At 35.5% G+C, this 22,764-nt stretch overlaps 1 protein-coding gene across 2 annotated transcripts in view; it reads left to right on the plus strand.

Annotated features, from left to right (window-relative positions):
* Nucleotides 1–1,093: 1,093 nt before the first annotated feature.
* Nucleotides 1,094–22,764, plus strand: part of slc7a1b (solute carrier family 7 member 1b) — a 29,411-nt gene continuing 7,740 nt past the window's right edge. The window contains exons 1-7 of one of the 2 annotated variants that reach the window (XM_058744816.1): nt 1,094–1,453; nt 15,195–15,676; nt 15,772–15,930; nt 16,022–16,187; nt 17,296–17,429; nt 17,583–17,805; nt 19,281–19,420. In XM_058744816.1, the coding sequence (XP_058600799.1) occupies nt 15,307–15,676; nt 15,772–15,930; nt 16,022–16,187; nt 17,296–17,429; nt 17,583–17,805; nt 19,281–19,420 (1,192 nt within the window). In that variant the 5' untranslated portion in view covers nt 1,094–1,453; nt 15,195–15,306. Of the gene's footprint in view, nt 1,454–2,276; nt 2,421–15,194; nt 15,677–15,771; nt 15,931–16,021; nt 16,188–17,295; nt 17,430–17,582; nt 17,806–19,280; nt 19,421–22,764 lie in introns of those variants that run through there. The other variant, XM_058744817.1, reaches the window with a different exon arrangement.

Here is a 22,764-nt window from a genome sequence, read left to right on the forward strand (position 1 = left end):
AAAATGTATACAGCTCTAGCTGACTTACTTTATACACATATTCTATGTGAATATATTTTGTTGCAAGTGTATTTCATGCCTTCGCTCTTCACTTTCAAATCAAGCAAATTTCTGTTGGACAACACATCGAATTAACTTTGCGAAATCTGCATGGGAAAATCTTTTCACCAACATAAATAAATATAATACACTATACAGTATTATGTACAGCCAAAATGCTAATTATGTATGTAGTTGCTACAAGTGAGAGGTACCGTGGATGAGAAAGTTTAAGTTTGCATTGCTTCTTTCTTTTCTTTTTTTTTTTGTCTTTTTTTTGCGGTCATATAGTATGATATAGAAAAATATGAAGCTCCTAAATTTCATTCAGAGGCCCAAACTTAGCAAAAACATGATATTTGATGCAATTTCTGATATTTATATGGCCATAGAGAGAATTCTGGCAGCTTGTAATATAAATTAATAAGATCTTTATAACAGTAGGATATAACAGACTACTACATAAAATGCATATAAATATCAGTTGTCTCTATATCTAATAATATGTCTTAATAGGTGGATATTAATGCTTTGTTTTATGATCAAATTATTTAGTCTTTATTAGCCTATGCGGCCAAAACATATAATGCAAGCAATGCAATAAAAGGTGATTCAGAGATGAACAAATAAACATTCTCAAAAACTTGATGCATTTTAACTTTTTTTTTTTTCTTCTTTAAAAAATGATATGGATAATCGGGTAAATTTAGTTAATTCAGTCTAGTAGGCCTAAATGTTCAATCTTGAATGCTGGATGTTTAATTTATTAAAATCAGTAATGATTTAACAGCAAAAGCACATGAACCACAACCTCAAGGGGGACATTTTTACAAGTATAGGTTACTAAGAGGTCATTTACTTGCTAAAAGTGTAAAGTATAAATCAGAAGACAGAAGGGCAGGCCATAGATTCTGTAAAACCAGTTTTCCAGCAAATTTTGATCTAGTTGATAATTTAGAGGCCTTTGTGTAGGCTATAGTCAAACAAGATCCAGTAAGCTTTATGAGGGATTAACAGTAGCCTGTAACTTGCATGAGCAGAAACGACGCGAACAAATGAACAAGAAAAGTAGCTCGTTTGAATATCAATAAACCTGACTACGCAAATCAGTAGCGCTTGGTTCTCAGTAAAACACGGGTCGGTGATGCTCGCGCGTTTGGGTGTTGGCACACGGAAGGATGTTAGAGGCAGACGATCCGCCAATGATAGCCTCATGGGTGGGATTTACTCAAGGTTGAAGGGGTAGTATTTTATTGTAAAGTAGTTCTAGTGAGAATAGAATAAACCCTAAAAAAGAAGTAAGAATAGAAAGTCAACTGCCAGCTGTCCGCCGGCTTTTTGTTTATTTTTCGTCTAGCGCGAAGCTGTCAGTTCTGAGGTCGCAGAGTGAATTTTGGGATCCTTTGGTTACCAGGTAAGAATGAGGCACGTGCGTTTAAACAATTGATTTATATTGTGCATTAATCCTCTTCTACGTGTACTTTTTGAAAACCTGCTTCCTGCGTCCTCTCATGTCTGCGATGCACATGGTGCTGCTCTCCATTTAAAGGCTGATGCAACACCTCACTTTTAAAAGATGACGAGATATCGCATGAATTCAATTTATAAGTTTACCTGCCTGCTTTATTATTGTTATGGGAATCAGTTCGCGTCGTTTAAGCACATTTATTGTGATTATTAACTGTTTATTCCAGAATTAGGGGGTAGTAGGAACAGCCAGCGGCGTTCGCATGTGTTTGTATAGTAGTGTGTTTGTAATTCATTGCACTGTAGCCGGATGCGAGCGGAAATGAATAACCAAATCTCAAACAAAACCCAAGAAACGCAAGCCCACAAAGACGATTTGTGGCATTTAGTGCTTACTTTTGCCTGTTCTCGTGGATTTAAACTGGTATTTGTACCATCTTTCAGATTCGCGCACGAAGCATTGTATTGAAGTGATTCTTTTTGTGAAGGAACCGATTCGCAAAACGCCTGAAACCTTTCTCGAATCCTCGACTTTACAACTGTGTGTTGGAGTAAAATTGTAAAGAAACACAGTTAAAAAATAAAAATCCGACGGTATCTGTGTAAATACAAATTTAGTAAGCAGGATGTTTTTCTTTTTTTTTTTCTTTTCTTTTTTTTTCATTGAAATGAACCGTCTGAACTAATCGATTCACTAAATGACTCGAACTCCACGCCGCCGACCATCTGCTTTGTGTCTGTTTGGGGCGTGTGGCTGCGCTTTATTATGACGTTTAAAAAATGCGGGAAATTTGTTTACTGTTTTGTATATCTGCAAATTCGTCCTCTTTTTGCGATAATCGCCTTTCTGAAAAAGAATAAAGTCGTAATTCATTTTGGAATCGTGCAGATGCGAAGAAAACGAGCTTTTTCCAGTAAGTGTTGTTTACGTTTTGTTTCATAGAGACAATGAACATAAATATGGAATAGTTTACTCGGAAGCAAAATATAGAGGTGATATGATCCCAACAGGACCTCCGTGAAGTTGGTCCCCCACCCAACGCAAAACTTTGCCAAAATAGTTTGTGCTGTAAAAAGTTTCGTTTGTGCTGCTTTGGTTTTTTAGATATTAAAATAATATGTATAGGTCATTCTGAGGTCACTCAGCCCAAATAATAATACTAATAAAATAAAATAAGAATATTTACTATTAATAGCCCAGCTCCCCATCAATGATCTAGCACAGAGATATAGTTCTAAACTGAACGTGTGGGAGAAGCATTAGCCTACTTCTAATTTGGCCAAAGAAAACTTGTTAAAATCAAAATTTTTCTAGATTAATTCGTGCATTTTTTTTCAAACGTTTACTAAAGGTGCAAAAAGTCATAAACAAAAATCTAAAAAAAATGAATAAATCAACATTTTTACTTTTTCAGGCAGCATTTTCTGTGTAAGGTTCTAATTTCAAATTTGGTTTTCAGGATGGCATTTAAAAATACAACAACCGCTCTTTTTTTTTTTTTTTTTCCCCTCATGTTTAAAAAAGGAAAAACAAATGAAGCAAAGTATAGGCCAGTAGGCTGTTGCATGTTTTATTTGTGTGCAGAAACGAAAATAGGCCTATGTATATCAAGTCTTAATTTTAATTATTTATTTATTTTTTGGTTTTGTTAATTTTTTTTCTTGTTTAATTGGCCTAATTGAATGAATACAGCTACTAACAATTAAGTGACTGTGACTATTTCATGTGATTTGGTTTGCCATTTGAATTTTGCCTTATTACTTCAACTGTATTGTTAAAAAAGACAGTAGTAAAAACAAAAATACTACCGGCACAAACAAACGAGACTATTGGGGTAAATTTGGAGCATGTGGGGGGCTGAGTGACCTCAGAATGATCATTAAATATTATTTTAATATCTAAAAAACTGAAGCAATTTTTACGACATAAACCAGCACAAACGATTGAGCCTGTTTTGGGTGAATTTGGAGCATGTTGGGGGGCTGAGTGACGTTATCGCCTATAATTCAATGTCTAATATTTTAAAAACCAAAGCGGCACAAACAAAACTTTTACTGACACAAACCAGCACAAACAAACAAGACCATTTGGAGTATTGGGGGCAACTTCACGGAGGTTAACAAAGGCAGGATTCACATTTACTCATATCCATGTATTGATGTCTAACACACAGACAGTGTAAAAGAGAATATAATTTACAAAGAACAACATTATGCTAATAAAAAGCAACAAACTATTTACTGATCACTGCGCATGCAGCGTGACATTAGCTCTGCCTTTAATTACATTAACCATGGCATGTTAAGCATTATATAATGTTTGCTAGTGTACACTAAAAAAAAAGTTAACTTTGTTTCCATTTTAAGCCTCATGTTGAAATATTGAACATCTTCAACACATCTGTTGTGTGCATTTTATAACATGTAGTAATGATTTATTGGTTAAAGTTATTCTATTCTGAATACAGTGATGCTGGGTTTGTTTACAAAGCGTCATATATATATCAGAAAGAGAGGTAGTTCTTTTGTTTTCAATTACATTTTTGTCATTCATGCTCTTTGTGAAAAAAAACAGCTTCTGCTATTAGGCCTATTTTACATTTTCAATTTCCTTAAATTTTATTTGACTAAGGAATCATAGTGAGTGCTGTATGTTATACTTTAAATTGTCAAAACGTTTAACCATTTGTGACCCTGGACCACAAAACCAGTCTTAAGTCGCTGGGGTATATTTGTAGCAATAGCCAAAAATACATTGTATGGGTCAAAATTCTAGATTTTTCTTTTATGCCAAAAATCATTAGGATATTAAGTAAAGATCATGTTCCATGGAGATATTTTGTAAATTTCCTACCGTAAATATATCAAAACATAATTTTTGATTAGTACTATGCATTCCAAAGAACTTCATTTGGACAAATTTAAAGGTGATTTTGTCAAAATATTTTTATTTTTTGCACCCTCAGATTCCAGATTTTCAAATAGTTGTATTTAAGCCAAATATTGGCTTATTTATTCAGCTTTCAGATGATCTCTATTTAAAAAATAACCCTTATGACTGGTTTTGTGGTCCAGGGTCACATTTTGGTTTTTATGCCTGTGTTTGATTCAAAATCGAAATGAATTAGATTCAAGATATAAAAAATAAATAGAGTAGAACTCTAGATAAAAATAATGCACATTTCTAAACAAGAATTACATTGAATCATGCAGCACATTGTAATGCGTAGTAAAAAAAAAAAAAATGGCAAAATGAAACATGTGATCTAAACATTTTTGAGTGATGATTCAACAGATCATTGAATCAGAGTTTAAAAGGATTTTAAAATGCTATTTGTACTGATTCAGAGAAAATAATCAAATGTAACGTTGTTTGATAGTTTTCTCTGTATCTTGAAACACAGCCATGAACAAACTGCATATATAAAGGTCAAGGTGACTTTGACCTAGTTTATCACATAGTGAATATTGTGTTTGAGGAAGGTGCAAGCTATATTGATTTCAGGAGAATTTGTATCGTCAAGAAGTGAATAAATTCTGCAAAAATCCACGTAATGCTTTTAAATGCCTGTGTGGTAAAATATGTAGAGCCAAAATTTCTGTCGGTTTCAATGTATTGAGTGATAACGTAAGTTATACAAAAGCTTTATTTGAATTGTATGTGTGTGTATGTTATGGGCTGTTGCAACTGTAAAAATGCAAATTTGTTGTATGTGACCATCCCTGATTAGGTTTTGATTCAAGCTGTTGTATTTGTTTAATATGTGGTTAGGTTCATATTGACAGATTGACAGTACATTGACAGTGAAGGTGTTGCTGTGGAGTTGAAGGGCGGCAGACTGTGTTTGCTTTTCAGGGCACGTCGAGTTAAAATGTCATGACTTTGTCCTGACAGAGTTTTTGTTTGGACAGTAAAGCGGACAGATTCCATGAGTGGCATGAGTAAGCCTATATAACCCCAGAAATCCCCTTGGGTTGCTTCAATAAGTCACCTGTCATCACTGTTTTGTTTTGAGGATGTCTGTGGTTTCACATCACCTTTTCATGGTGGTTTTGTTTTTCATTATTAATACCCTTCAGATTTCAGGAGACAAATTTAGTATTGGCATGATGACATACAAACGTGCACAGTATTAGGCTGGTTTAATCAGTGTGGGTGTTGGCAGGCCTCTGCTGTTTGATTGAACTGTCCATAAAGGTGTTTCACAGACCTAGTTGTTATATATTGTATACCAGGAAACGGAAGCAGAGAGTGCTACATGGGTGCTCATTGGGTATGGTGGAGGTAAAGATCAAATTATGTAGACGAAATACTTCCAAGGCACTCACGTGGTAAGATAAAAAGCCTTTAATGTGCTGGGCTTAAATCATTACAAATACTTTTAACTATTTGTAATGGTTTAAGCCCAGCACATTAAAGGCTTTTTATCTTACCACGTGAGTGCCTTGGAAGTATTTTGTCTACATAATATATTGTATACCAATTTGTAAAAAAAATACAGTAAAATCTAGTTCAAAAACACCAATACACAGTAACAAACATAAGTAAAATGTACCTAGATTTTTACTACTTTTAAAAAAAAAATGTTTTTATACTTTGAAAGATGTGATGTATGAATATTTGACATTTTTTGAATGATGTTACTAGAAATCACTGAAGTTTTGAACTTTAAAAAAAAATGAATTAAATAATTTCACTAATACATGAAAAAAAAATCTAACTTATTAACTTTAAAAATGTTGCTACTGAAGTTTGAATTAATAGTTTTGGTACATATTAATATTTGGTATATGTCTCATACTTGCAGTGTGAGAGCTATAAAATTATACACTACTGTTAAAATGTTTGAGGGTCAGGAAGATTATTATTATTATTTTATATATATAGAAATTCTTAATTTTTTGCAAGGATACATTAAATCAAGCAACAGTGACAGTAAGTGCATTCATAATGTTACAAAATGTTTATATTTCAAATAAATGCACTTCTTTTGAACTTTCAGTTAACACAAATTAAGCAGCACAACTGTTTTCAATATAATAGAAATTATTTTTAAGCAGCAAATTATATGTTAGAATTATTTCTGAAGGATCATGTGTCAATGAAGACTGGAGTAATGATGCAGGTAATTCAGCATTGCATCACAGGAATAATTAAAAAAATTAATGTGTATATATATATATATATATATATATATATATAGTCATTTTTTACTGTTATTTGAATATTTTATTGTATTTTTTACTGTATTTTTGATCAAATAAATGCAGCCTTGGAAAGCATAAGAAACTTTAAAGTCCGTGTATATTCAATATTAAATGTGTGTACTGAGATTATCACACCACAGAAAAATGTGTTATTAACCACCCAGCCAAATTTGAATGCTAAAAAAAAAACGCCAAGTGAATAAAATAAGCTATCAAAATCTTGAAAAAATCGTATTCTCTTCTCTCAAACGCTGGCAGCGCTGAAACCATGCCCACTCGCGGAAAAGCTGCCATCTCTCTCAACTGTCTTCCTCTGCAGTTTATTTAAATGAGGAGACCGAGCTGTTTTGTAAATTATTGCAACCAGGTATTATGCATTTACGTGATGAAGACATAGCATGTTTCACATGCTGTACATGTGCTTCTCGCAACCATTATATAGTAGTTGTACTAGATGTACTTCGAGTGCATGCCTCAAATTCCTCAGTACAACTTTGATCACATCAGATGTTGACCTTCATCTCAACAAAAAGTCAGTCAACTGACCTGGGCATCGTGACCTGATTGAAGAGGTGTGTGTATGTGTGAACACAATGTGACCGGCTGATGCGTTCAGATGCCTCCCATTTCTGCCGGTGCTCCGTGATTGGTGGAAAATGGGGCAAGGCCCTCTCCCAGCCCACTTACTGGATTTATACTTGACGGAAGCACGAGTTTCCATGCGTGCGTTGCTATGGACGTTTAAATTAGATATGGATGTGCTTATTACTCTTCAAGGCTGTGAGTGGCAGATGTTCCAGTATGCCTTGCGCAATCATGTGTTGCCACGCAGCATTAGGCTGTATACTACGTAGGCATTGTTCCATTGCCCTTCCTCCAAACAAACAGCCCCCAGAACATGAATGTTAACATCGACAGGCATCCCACTGAGAATGTGTTTAGAAGAACCTGCTTTTATTCCTAATAAGTAGTTGTTTTGCTTAGTTTAGACCAGTGATTCTTAACCAGGGGCCTATAGGGGCCTCAGGAAACATTCATGGGAGCCTTAAGATGACTTAAAAGATTTGAAATAAGTCAAAAATGCTGCCGTCTTTGGAAAAGACTTGATATGAATAAACCTTATTTCAAAAGTGTGATTTCTAGACCTGGACAGTTCATCAAAATGCTGGGTCTTGGAATCAAAAAGGTTGAGAACCACTGGTTTAGACTAATGTATAGGTTCTATGCTGTTTGGTTGGGTTTTGAACTAGATTGAAATACTTTTAAAGGAATAGTTTTTTTTTCCAAAAATGAAAATGTTGTCATCGTTTACTCTGTCATGTTGTTCCAAACCTGTATGGCTTGCTTTCTTCCATGTGACACAAAAGGAGATATTTTGAGGAACTTGCATACCGTTAAAACAAAAAGTGAGCAAGGCCTGCACACTCTGAACGTAACAGGTTACAAAAGTGGGAGAAAAAAAAACCTGTATTTCAATGCTTTTGTTAGTGAATGCAATGTTTCCCAGAGTAACACAATTTAATTTTTATTTGTTCAAAAGGACTTTTTCAAGCAAATACAAAAGCATTGACTAGGGATGGATGATACGACCAAAATCATCATGATATGAGTAATTTTATTTCACGGTAACGATATATGTCACAATCTAGTTATTTTTGCTTTAAATAAGGTCTTTCATAATAGAAATTTCATAATTCTTGTCACCAGTGTCAATATCACAAAGCTAATACTAGCCTCAGTTAAAAAAACAAGCTCACTGAAGACAAGTAAACAGTCAGCGATTAAATAAAGTATTTACAAGCAATAAGACAAAAACTTCAGTAGAACAAATAAATAAGAAATGCTGCATACATTGTATAAAATAATCACGTGCAAAAAAACGGTGCTTATAAAGGTTGATTGGTTGAGCCATGTTTGAAGCTGTTGTAAATTACTCTACAAACATACTTTTTTTTACGTTTGTGTGTATATTCTGTATTCAAAGCCTAAAATGCGGCAAAAATAACTCAACCTTCAATACTCCTGTGCTTTATGAGCACCATCTTCACATCAGAGCAGTGTGAACATTCTTTTTATTTATTTTTTTTAGCAACTTTTTATTAAATTTTCTTCCTGAAACAGCAGTAACAAACAAAAAGCAACTGTGCAAATTCAGAACCCACCTCAACCCACAATAAAATCATTTTCACAAGGATTCCAGAAAAGATGACACAACATCAGAAGCTGAATGCCACAAGCTTACAGTTTCCACTCTAGATCCATGCACACGAGAAGTTGAGAGTTCCATCGAGACAATGTCCAACAAATACACAGACCAGGTTCGTCTGTCCATTGTGTTGACTCCAACGGTTGACTGGCAATTTTTTGGTGCTGTAAGAGCAACTAATAGTAAACATCTTTGTTGGATGGACAAGGTGAAGTCATAGAAGTCATTCATGAAAAAATTGTGAACAAATATAACAGGTCCTGTGAGAGAGAGGGGCACTCCCAAAAAAAAAAAAACAATTTGAAAACGTGCCTAAAGATCCTTGCGAACAGAGATTACACGTAGGAGAAGACGACAGATTCATATTCAGAAAAAAAAAAAAGCTTGAGAGTGTGATTCCTTTGGGTCCAGATCTATCTAGGATATGCGATTATTACAGAATCCGTATCTGCATAAACGCATTCCCATGAACTACGGCATATCAAACCAAGAACAAACCTTGATCTGCCAGCACCCCTTAATATGATCCGTAGCTTCAACAAAAACCTGCATATTACTGAAGTAACAACATTAGCTCCATAGTCACATATTGACTAGGTAGTATCCCTATTAAAAAATAAATAAATAAAAAAGGAGAGAGAGAGAAGGAATACAACTAGAAACATAAATAAAATAACATCATAATCAGTAAGCGATACTGTATGCACAATGAAAGCTTCTAGTAACTATGAATTAAGAACATTAAAGTGAACAGTGAAAGACACAGTCACCCAACCATTTAGAGCATCTCTTCTCCGATTAGACAGCAAATGTCCAGCTGAAGCTCACTGAGAGTTGGTGGATGAATGTGACCTGAGAAAAACTCTTGCTGCTTCTGGGGAGTATAGCATTTTAGGTTCACCTTGATTGAGAATCACCTTCAGCGTTGCAGGATAAAGAAGAAAATTCTGGATGCCAGATTCTCTCATTTCCTTCCTAATTGGCGCAAATGCACTTCTTCTTTTTGCGGTGATCGGAGAAAAATCTGGAAAGAAAGACAGCATTGCTCCGTCGGATGTTTACACCGGGGCGTGAAGTCTAGCGGCCTGCAGAATGAGCTCTCTGTCCATGTACCGTAACAGTTTAAAGATGAAAACCCGTGGTTCAGCGCAATCTGAGGAGAGCCTTGTGTACACGCGATGCGCTCGCTCCACTTCAATCTCTTTGCCCGTCCAAGAGACGGGAGCCACGTCGGTAGATTGCTGTGCCTATTGCGATCCTGTTAGTCCACAACCTGTTGCTCAGCACTCGCAGTTCAGATACACTCGCTCAGCACTCGCCTATCGTGATCTGCGACAACTTTCTTTTGTTCTGTCATCTCCCCTGTAAGAAGATCAAATTTAGAGCATAGCGACTGAACAACTGACATGTGAGAAGCAAACTCGTTCCGCATCGCCGTCAACTTGGTTCTTAGAATGTCTTCAAAGTGTGTAACAGTATTCACCATCTTGTCCATCATATCACTCGCGGTCGGTTGCTTGGATTTCTTCTTAATCTGAGAAGCTGACTGAGACAACTCCTGCCGTTTCAGATTGTATGCAATCAGGAAAAGTATTATTAATGAATAAAACTTAAAATAAAACGAAATAAAAATGCAAAAAGGGGCCAAACGATACTGAGGTCTACTCAAGTGCGACTTGGTTCATGAGCACGTCATGTGACTCCCTTCAATGTGAACATTCTTCTAAACATCTTTTTTGTATACCACAGAAAAAACGTCATGCGAGTTTGAAATGACATGAGTAAATAATTAGCACCACATTATTTCAAAGCATATGAAATATCATTCAAGGGCTGAAATATCGAGATCAACTTTTATGTTATCTCGCTTTAAGCGTCAGAGGTGTTTCGTGACAGAAGGCAGAGACAGGCAGAAACCAGAATCTTAGAGGCTTCAGTGACCACCACAGCTGCTAGTCTTCACGTGACCTCACCGTGTGCTATTTGTGGCCCAGGCTTTGAATGAGTTAGTTGCCACAAAGGCATTGGACTCGTGCTACAGGCAGACACCGGTTTGAACGCCTCCCCTTGCTTGTATTTATTACGTGTTCAGAGAGAAAAGGCATCATCAAAGGTTTTATTTTACAAATCCTCATTGTGTTTGATACCTGGAGGAGGTGCTGAACTAAAGCCAGAGCTCAGAGAAAAGAATCACTGGACTTTATTTTTATTTTGAGGATTTCCTTGCTTTGATATTTCAAGTTGGTAAGAAAAAGATCTGAAACTTCAGAGTGCTCTGATTAGCGGCCTCTGTGGGTTTGATGTCTTGCTGTTTATGTTATTTGAGTTTCCCATGAAACCCGTTATTGGTTTTGCTCACAAAATGATGCAATGGAATTCATTTATTTTATTTGCTTTAGGGTTTATCAGTGGCCTTCTGGGAGACTCAAACTTAATATGTGTATTTCAGACTAAATTATCTTCTGATATATTTCCTTTGTGTAATCAAACATGAATGGAATATTGTAAATTAGTCTTTGTTTTAAAAGTGATGTATAAGAATGAATGTAATACATGTCAAGAACACGTTAATGTCATATTCAGTTTCTTTGTGTTGAATATAATATATATATATACATACTTAGCTTTGAAATTAGACCTAGAATGACCCAAATATCAGGAGCTTTTCATCTTCCTTATAGGAGCTGATGAAATAAGGGTTCCTGTTACTGTAAACTGTAAATGGGAATAACACCCGTTAGCGCACATGTCATTCTGTTTATTAGCGTACAGTGTATTTATTACATGTGTGTCTTATTCTCTCTAAATATGATCAGTGACGTTAGCTTTGCACTTGTGTGTTTATAAAAAGATCCTACTGTAAAGTTCAAGCGATACCTCGGCTTACGTCCAGTCTGCTTTTGGCTTACAGCTATTACAGTAACCATGAGTAAGAGAAATCACGCTGGTTGTGGAGGTAGAGCCAGGCTCAAATATCATCACTCTTGTGACTCTCCCAGCTTATGTCAGGATCGCACTTCTTGAATCATTATTTAGTAACTTAAGAATTTAGATGTTTAAAAAGACTGGTTTCACACTTTAATTGAATGTTTTTTTATATATATTTGTCATAAACTAACACTATGCTATTTAAGAACATTATATTTACATTTAGTCATTCAGCAGACGCTTTTATCCAAAGTTATAGTACTTGCATATCATTGCTCTTTTGTTGATTTTGATTGCTTCCATTTTCCTCATTTGTACATGCAAAGAAAAATCAGATTTTCAAACGCTGTTTAGGGCATTTTAACAACATTTTTAGGTGGGTGGGTAATTTTCATACTTTAATGTACACATTGTAAGATTGCACATTTAAACACTCAATAATGCAAGTCGGTGACTTTGTACTGAAAATAAACAAGAAGTGCACTGATTGTCAACATAATATTGGTTATTCAGTTGTACATGCTTATATCCTTATCATTTAGATTACCTTTGCTGTCATCTATGCTCACTTAAATTAATCTGTGAAAACACTAATAATAAATGTAAGTAAATATAAAAACACTGTTAAAAGTAATCTTTATCTAATATCTAAAACTAATATCCATTTTTCATACTGTACTTTGTGATGCCTAAATTCACTTGTAGCATATAATAATATTTTTATTTTTCTTTTATATATATATATATATATATATATATATATATATATATATATATATATTTATATTTATATTTATACTACGGGCCGTTGAATGCTTGAATCTGATTGGCTGCCGAACGTTCTAAGGTGTGCAATTATTTTCAGGGAAACGCACGGCGAACGTAGTTCCAGGCAGCTCTTGACCGCATTACATGACCATATCACTTCGCCAAATGATTTCTGTTATTTCAAAGGTCTTACAACAGCAAAATAACCAAGACCCACAACGACACTGGCCAAATAAATAAATATAGTAAACAATATGATAAAAACGACAGATCATGTCCATGTTTTTGCCACAAAATTACACTTTATTATGTGCGGAAATCACATACTCTATCTCTCCCGCTCTCTCTCCCTCACAGACCGCACATACGTTACAGTTACAGTTTGCACACACTAGCATACACCGCGCTAATGTTGTTAGCGCTACTCTGACGATTTTATCAGTAAACAACTTAAAAACTTCATGACTTCTCACAAGCGAGGGAACAACAACGGCGCTGTTCGTGAACAAAAGGAACTAAGTTTCACTATAACTAGAGACATTGCTGCCGAACACTATTGAGAGACGCACAGAGGTAATTCTCTCTCTCTCTCTCTCTCTCTCTCTCTCTCTCATAACTTAGTTATTAACTGCATTAGTCTGTTATTAACGGCTCAAGCCTCCGTTACGGTTTAAAATGACGTTTAGGAATTAGCAACGGAGGCGCTGGATGAAATGCGGAAGAAATAATCCTACTCACAATAGCGATTTAAGTAGAAATACCGGACGAATGCCTTGAAATATATCATCTGATCGATGTCTTGAGGTGTGGCAACCGTAGTATAAGTGGAATAATTGACTCCGCTTCGCGTCGTGACCGCATTACCACCTCGGGTGTGCATTATTTTTCTAATAATCCAACGGCCCATCGTCAATTATTCCTTACATATGTAATTTATTTAGACAAAATAGTGGAGCATTTTAACATTGACAACTGATTTGTCATAACTGTTAAATAATGAATGTTAAGTAATTGTTACCAAAGTAAAGTATTTGCTAAATTGATTACTAAACTATAGGCTAGCCTATATAAAAACTAGTGCTGCACTGCTGTCAAACAATTAATCGTGATTAAAGGGTTACTCCACCCCAAAATGAAAATTTTGTCATTAATCACTTACCCCCATGTCATTCCAAACCCGTAAAAGCTTCGTTTGTCTTCGGAACACAAATTAAGATATTTTTTATGCATTCTGAGAGTTCTCTGACCCTCCCATAGACAGCAATGTAATAAATACGATCAACATCCAGAAACGTAGCAAGGAGATCGGTAAAATAATCCATGTGACATCAAGGGTTCAGCTGCAATTTTACAAAGCTACGAGAATACTTTTTGCATGCAAAGAAAACAAAAATAACGATTTTATTCAACAGTTTGTCTCCTCTACGTCAGCGTAGCTCCATTTTTTGGAGAATATTCGCTGGACGCAAACTGCGTATGTTTTCGTTCAAATCAAAGCGTAAATATACGTAGAAGACGTATCCGTGCTGTGCGGCTGACTAGGCATGGGATGATAACCGGTTTCAAGGTATACCGCGGTTTGGAAAATTCACAGTTTCAAAACCACTATAATTTTCCGTTATACCGTATGCACAGTTTTTTTTACGTGTCGTCAAAGACGGAAAGTGAGAGAGACACACTCGCGCGCTCTCCTTATGTGTATGTGCACACATCATTGTACCTCACCGCTCATAACTTGGACTGAAAGATGAATGTGTAGAAAGTGAGCATGTCTCCAGAAACCTTGTTGAGCTGCAGGTTTAATGACTGCATTTTTTTTTTTTTTTTTTACCGAAATTGTTTTATGTTTTTGATTATAGTAGGTGACTGCATTTTTTTTTTTTTTTTTTACGAAATTGTTTTATGTTTTTGATTATAGTAGGTGACTGCATTTTATTTTTTTTTTTTTTTTTTACAGAAAATAATTTATTTATGTTCTGATTATTGTTGAGCTGCAGGTTTAGGCTCACTTAAGTGACTGCATTTAATTAACAATAATTAAATTATTTATTTTAATTATTTAGCCTGACATGTTTACTGTTCCAAAATGTTCTATATGTTTCTTAAAAATAAAATATATTGTGTTCAGTGGAAAAAACGTTGTTGTTTTTTACCCAGACATTTAAAAATAACATATTTTAGAGCTGTAATCGCAATACCGTGAAACTGTGATATTTTTATCTAAGGTTATCATACCGTCAGAATCTCATACCGGCCCATGCCTACGGCTGACACATAAGAGCGTACGCAGTTTACGTCCAGCAATTATTCTCCAAAATGGAGCTACGCTGACAAACTGTTGAATAAAGTCGTTATTTTTGTTTTCTTTGCATACAAATGTATTCTCGTAGCTTCGTAAATTACAGTTGATCCCTTGATGTCACGTGGATTATTTTACCGATCTCCTTGCTACGTTTCTGGATGTTGATTGTGTTTATTACATTGCTGTCTATTGCTGTCTTTGTTAATAACCTTGACTTGAAGCAAACATTAATGGACTTTGTATCATGTTTATATGCCCTTTCTTTTGTTTTTCCAGGTCATTGGCCCTACAGTGAAGAGCTTGTGTGTGTGTGTGTGTGTGTGTGTGTGTGTGTGTGTGTGTGTGTGTGTGTGTGTGTGTGTGTGTCTGACTGCTTAAAGAAATCAACATGGTCCTTGCCCACCTAAAAGGCTTTGGAAAGCAGCTTCTGCGAGTGAAGGTGGTCGACTGCAGCACTGAAGAGTCTCGTCTTTCCCGATGCCTCAACACCTTTGACCTGGTGGCACTGGGAGTGGGCAGCACATTGGGTGCTGGCGTCTATGTGCTGGCCGGGGCCGTGGCGCGGCAAAATGCTGGTCCGGCTATCGTCCTCTCATTTCTGATTGCAGCGTTAGCCTCAGTGATGGCTGGACTGTGTTACGCTGAGTTTGGAGCACGTGTACCCAGGACGGGCTCTGCGTATCTGTACAGCTACGTGACGGTGGGCGAGCTTTGGGCCTTCATCACCGGCTGGAACCTCATCCTGTCTTATATCATAGGTGAGAAGAATGCTTCAAGTAGTCAGGCCTAAAAATGCCAAATATCAATAGTTATAACCCATATTGGCTAACCGCACTTATGTTCCCTTTCGCAGGAACATCCAGTGTTGCTCGGGCCTGGAGTGCAACCTTTGATGAGCTCATTGGCAAACATATCGAGAATTTCTGCAGGTTACACATGAGTATAAAGGCCCCTGGAGTGTTAGCAGAGTATCCTGACATGTTTGCTGTGCTCATCATCCTCACACTGACAGGTAAGCCACTGAGAGTCAAGTAAAAAAAAAATACCTCAGTTTGTGTATGTTCAGGAATGCAACAAATGAATATGTCGTGTTTGTTCTGCAGCTTTGTTGGCGTTTGGGGTGAAGGAGTCCGCTATGGTCAATAAAGTGTTCACCTGTGTTAATGTTCTGGTCCTGATGTTTGTGGTCGTGTCGGGCCTGATCAAAGGAACCCTCAAAAACTGGAGCCTGGATCCTAAGGAAATCCTCAACCAAACATCCTATGAGAAGTAAATACTTTTTTTGTTGTTTTTTTTTTTAATTTCCACAATTATGTTGCAACAGATCTTTTCTTCCATATTTTTACATGCATCTGAGTATATGCATGTATGCATCAACAAATTATCGTGAAAGATCGGATGTTGATTGGATTTTGAGATGTGGTCACAGCGTTGTTATTGTATACTAAAACAAAAAATTTAAATCATTTGTTTTAATTGAAATAAAGCTGAAAATATTAGGTAACTAACCAAAATTACTAAAACTGAAATAAAAACAAATTAAAGTTAAACAGAAATATAAAAAAAAACTGAAAATATGTATAACAAATTAAAGCTAATTCAAAACAGTAGTAATTGCTCCACCAGAAAGACGTCTGTCATTTTCACCAGAAGATTGAAATATGACCGGATTAAACATTACAGGGTCACAAAATGAAGAATTTCAATATTTGCGTGAATGAACCATTTATAGTAAGATCAATAACATGCATTTAGAAAACAGAACTTACAAGAAAATGAAGCCTGTTTTTGTAACCAAAAATTCCCCTTAAAAATAAATATATTTAAATTGTAGCATTTGTTGCACTGCCTTCAATTTTTGCATATCATAAAGATACAGTAATTTAAATTTTAAAATTATACTACTCCAGTAATAAAAATTAGTGCTGTCAAGCAATTAATTGCATCCAAAATAAAAGTTGTTGTTTGTAATATATGTGTGTGTAATGTGTATATTGTGTATATGTAAATACACACTCATACAGTATATATTTTGAAAATATTTACATGCATATATTTATATAATTTATATTATATATAAATATATTTAATATACAACTATAACATTTTTCTTAAATATATACATGAATGCGTGTGTTTATATAGACATAATAAATATACACCGTACACACACACATATTATGTAAACACAAACTTGTTTTGGATGCGATTAATCGTTTGATAGCACTAAAATCTAATTAAATTTGACAAGGAAAGTCTTAATGATAATCTAAATCATAATGTGAAAAATGAAAATTTTAATGCTCCTAGAAATGGTTTATATTGTTGTCTTTGTCTGAGGGAGATACTATAGCTCAGTACTTGTTTGTATTTGCAGTATGTCAGAGCTGTTGCCGTCTGAAGAGAGTTTGGGTGTTGGTGGTTTCATGCCGTTCGGTTTCTCTGGAGTTCTGTCTGGTGCTGCTACCTGTTTCTATGCTTTTGTTGGGTTTGACTGTATCGCCACAACAGGTGAGTTCTTAATTTTCTATAACAATACAATTTAGCTTTTGAGTCTATTTTAAGTGATCTAACTGAGATGTATTCCAAAACCTTTGTTTTTTTTTAAACTTTTTTTTTGGCTTCCTGTGTAAATAAAGGCCTTCTCCTCTGTTTGTGATTCAGGTGAGGAGGTGAAGAATCCTCAGAGGGCGATACCCATTGGCATTGTAGCATCTCTTCTCATCTGTTTCGTCGCTTACTTCGGCGTATCAGCCGCCCTCACGATGATGATGCCGTACTACATGCTGGATAAGAACAGCCCACTTCCAGTGGCCTTCAAATACGTGGGCTGGGAAGGGGCGACGTATGCAGTAGCCGTTGGTTCCCTTTGTGCTTTGTCCACCAGGTAAGAGCTACACATGTGGTTTACAAGTTATGTCCGTTTTGGGGTGTGTTTGTGTATTTGCATAGCATTGTTCTTTTTAAAGCTGCAGTATGTCAGTTCTGTGCCATTTTGGCACCAGACGTCTTCAGAAAAAATAAATGTCTATAAAAATACACATGCACAAAATGCTTATTGAAATTATTTAAAATGGGTATGGTATTTTTGAAATTTATTTTTTAGCTTCAGTGTTGCCAGATTGGAAATGTCCAAGTATCGTACTAGAAGCTCAAAATTATCGTATTTGGACGAAAATTATCGTACACGAGTCAAACGTACAGAATAAAGCTATTCATCTTCTAGACCAGCAACTTTTTGACACGACCTGCAAATTACCAAAATAGATAAATAATAGGTGTACTTTAGTATAAAGGTCTAAACTCCACCTCTGAGTCGCTATCATCAGAAGCCTGCGTGTTGCCAGATGTTGAGGGGTTCCTTTTGTGGTACAGATTCGATGCCGTAAAGGACCGCAAGATAGTGCTCGTTATCTTAAAAGCAGGGAATGGTAAACGTATAGATCCACAGCTAAATCAATGAGTATAGAAGCCCTATGATTACAACGAGCATCATTTGAAATATCACAAAATTCTGAAATTATCGTACGTTATGGGATTTTTTTTTTTTTTTCATTATTCATTCGTACATCGTACAGAGGTCAAAATTATCGTACGTCTGGCAACACTGTTTTGCTCTCCCTGATATGACCTTTTTAACACCTGAACTACAAGGCATAAAGATGTGTGGAATTTAATACATGAATTACTACCAAGTTAATTCAGCTGTAGTGTTCTGAAGTAATTGTAATGTTTTATTTTAATATGATTTACATATTGTTTCATATGTTTTAAAGTGTCACGAAAAACTTTTACAAATGATTATACAATCAAACGTTGCACAAATATTTCAGTCAAGTCTCACAAGCTATAATTAATGAGTATAGAAATAGAATGAATAGAATTATTATTTTCATGGAATGGGAACCTGAAGTGGGCGGGGCTTAGCCCAGACAGTCTCTGATTGGTTACAAGCTGTATAAACTCTTTGATCTGTTCAGTGGTTTCAAACATTATTCAGGTGTAACATGTCTTGTATCATGTGCAAACGTACCATTTTTTTCAAAAGTTTGGGGTTAGTAAGATTTAATTTTTTTGAAAGAACAGCATTTACTTGTATGATGTTACAAAAAAATTCTATTTCATGTCTGTACTGGCATTCTTGTTAAATAAAAGCATTATTTTCTAAAAAAAATATATATATATATATACCTCAAATTTTTGAATGGTAGTATATTTTTAGGATCTCCAAAAAATGTTTTTTTTTTTCTTTTTCATGACATTTTAAAGGCATATTTGTAAAGCAAATTAGCTTCAGTAGATGTTAAATGCACAAGCTAACTGCACTGCATGGCTTGAATCTGTTTCTCTCCCCTCAACTAGTCTGTTGGGCTCCATGTTCCCAATGCCCCGTGTAATATGGGCCATGGCTGAAGACGGGCTGCTCTTCAAGTTCTTGGCCAACATCAATGAAAAATCCAAAACGCCCATAATGGCCACTGTAACCTCGGGCATAGTGGCAGGTGAGGACGCTCATTCAAACTACTAACAGACTCGCTCCTTTACAGATCTCACAGCGATCCGGCCCACAACCTCTCAAACTGCGCCATGACTAAATACGGACTAAACTTATCCACTAAACTCCAGCAAAGCCAAAAAAATGACCCATAACCGCTGCAGCACTGCTTTTTATGCCAACAATAGGCTTTATTTAAGCCTTTATGTTCAGAGAATTGCAGCAGTAACATTAAACTGTTTGAGGAGCTGAACTATAAGGGGTATATTGAGCTTTTGCTCTCCTTTATATTCAGCTTTAGTGGTGAGGCTAGAGGCATCTGCGATTGTCTGAACTAGGCTCATGTTTATGTTCAGATTCAGACCATACATCCACTCATCCTCCCTCCCCTGCTTGTTTAGTCTGCTGGGCTCCATGTTCCCACTGCCACGCATTATCTTTGCCATGGCACATGATGGTCTCATCTTCAGCTTCCTGTCTCGCATCAGTGAGAGGAAGACGCCCATCATCGCCACCATGGCGGCCGGGCTTCTGTCCGGTAAGCATAGAGGAGAAACGGATTAACCCTTAGTTTTTGGCAGGATTAATGTATCACTTTTTCCTTAAATAGATTTATGATCACACCCGTGTGAAAAAAGCAGTTCAGTGTCATTTATAATGTAATATATTCAGAAATTATAGTTTAAATGTACTTCAGTGTGTACTTTATATCACACTTTAAACCTTTTAATTGCATGTTAAGAATTAAAGGGGTGGTTGATTGCAATTTCACTTTTTTAACGTTAGTTAGTGTGTAATGTTGCTGTTTGAGCATAAACAACATCTGCAAAGTTGCAGTGCTGAAAGTTCAATGCAAACAGAGATATCGTCTTTTAAAATTCTGGAAGTTTAATGCCTACAAAAACGGCTGGTAAGGGACTACAACGAACTACTTCCTGGGTCTGATACGTCACTGACCCAGATAAACCCCGCCCTCAGGAACATGTAAGGAAGGGGGCGAGGCCATGCTGTGCTGCTTTAGAGAAGAGGAAGAGAAAACTAGGTGTGCACGTAAAAATCTATTCATATATGAATCGCGATTCTGTCTTCTAACGATTCTAATGGATTCACAAGTTTCAAAATCAATGTTCTAAAACAGCCGTTCTTAATACTGTTCCTCGCCCTGCTCTGCATCTCTCTCTCTCTCTCTCTCTCATTCAGATCGTCAGATCAGCTCCAACAAACCGTTCCAATTATACATTTTCACATAGCAATGAGAAGCGTTATACATGGACGCGTGTGCGGTTGTCGTACTGTATTAAAGATTTAATCAGAATAAAACCGTATATTAAAAGCTAACATAAGCAGTAGCATAATAACAGCATATCTAAACGTACGAGACAACAAACAAACATACCATTAAGAGCCATGTTTGCACAGGTTCTGCGGATCCTCTTCACTAATATCCTCTGCGTCTCAATCTGGTTCAAATTGATAAGCAATTTAGACAACGCCATTGTTTAATATACAACCGGAGCACATGCCGCTGAGCTGAGGGGTGGGACATTTAGACGCACGCTCGGCGATTTAGTGAATCACAAAAGCTGGTCAGCCAGCTAACCAATCAGAGCCCATCACGTATTTCTGAGGGAGGGGCTTCATAAAAACAGGAAGTAATCGAAGTGTTTGTCAGAGAAGGGACAGAGCGGTGTGGAATAAAGGTAAATTATATGAAAAATAATGCGTTTTTAAAAAAAATGAAGCATGAACACATGTTAGACTGCACCCCATAAACACAATCAATCCTAGAAAAAAACCAGTAAACCACCCCTTTAAATGCAAATACACTCATTGTTAATAAGACTTATATTTCTGTATTACAGATAGTGATAGATGTATTTTTATAAGTAGAGGACTGTTACTGTTAACAGGATATGTGGCAATGCTGAGAGAGGATATGCAATGTTAGGTGTCATTACATGGGCCATACTGAATCTAAATGAGTGAAGTGTTGTTTGTTTTCTCTTTAAATACGACACATCATTAACCATTTCTTAATGTTTTGACAGGGTGTAACAAATTTTCTGTTTTTACCGCCGACTTGTTGGTGGTTGTTAAATTTTATATGCCACAAGAATGTTTAATATTCTCTATTAATGTTAACACTGAAATAACACTACTGATCAAAAGTTTGTCAGTTGGTCAGTAAGGTTTATTTTATTTTATTTTTTTAAGAAATTTAGTTTTCTTCAACAAGGATGCATAATATTGATCAAAAGTGACTTTAAAGACTTACATTGTTGCAAAAGATCAACTGTAAAATTGCAACATTGATAATGAGAAATGTTACTTGAGCAACAAATCAGCATATTAGAATGATTTCTGAACGATCATGTGAAATAGATGACTGTAATAATGGCTGTGTAAAATTAAGGAATGGTTGGGCTGGGGGGAAGGGATATCTTATGCTCACCAAAACTGTATTTATTTGATTAAACCTACGGACTCCAAAAGTTTGAGTGGTAGTGTATTAATATTTATTCTGATGACAATATTAACACAACAGAATTAGTATTCATGAACTTGTTATAGATATTACAGTTAATACTAGGGCTGCCACTAACGACTATTTTTATTTCGATTAATCTATCGACTAATTTATCGATTAAACGATTAATATCAATTTTACTTAAGAATATTTTATTAAACCAAATGAAATCCAAATGTCTATGGAATCCTTTTTTAAAGCAAAAGTAAAGTGCAACATAGAGTGCAAGAAGCATGTGTCCATCTCAGTCCAAATCACTGAAATCAAAGTTCAGTATTGTAGTGTCAGAATGACAACATATCCACGTGTTCTAGTCTACTACTAATAAAATTATAATCAAAAAACACTTTTTAAAGGAGTATTTACCAGAAATATTATTTACCAGAATTTATTTAGGGGAAAAATGTAAATGTGCAGTATTTCTGGAAAAAAACAAAAAAAAAATTAAAAAAATACTTTTTTTAATATAAAATCAATTAATTTGAGATGCTTTTGATTATTAAAATTTAATGGAACCATTAAAATGGAATCCAGAAAATAATGCAAAACAGAATTTGGTATAGATAAAACTGTAAAACTCAATTAATTAGACAGGCTTTTTGATTAATAAAATTTAATTTAACCATTAAAACAGAGTATAGAAAAATGAAAATGGAAAAAAATGAATTTGGAAATAAAACGGATTTCATAGGGCCCTATAATTGTTTTTTTTTGTGGAAATAAAAATAGATGTAAGTGAACAATAGCTCTTAAAATACATATATAATAGCAATGATGCAATAATAATTAGTTCAAATAAAGTATCAAAATCAAGAAATCATATG

This window comes from Onychostoma macrolepis, chromosome 15, assembly GCF_012432095.1.
Source record: "Onychostoma macrolepis isolate SWU-2019 chromosome 15, ASM1243209v1, whole genome shotgun sequence".
NCBI classification, from domain to species: Eukaryota; Metazoa; Chordata; class Actinopteri; order Cypriniformes; family Cyprinidae; genus Onychostoma; species Onychostoma macrolepis.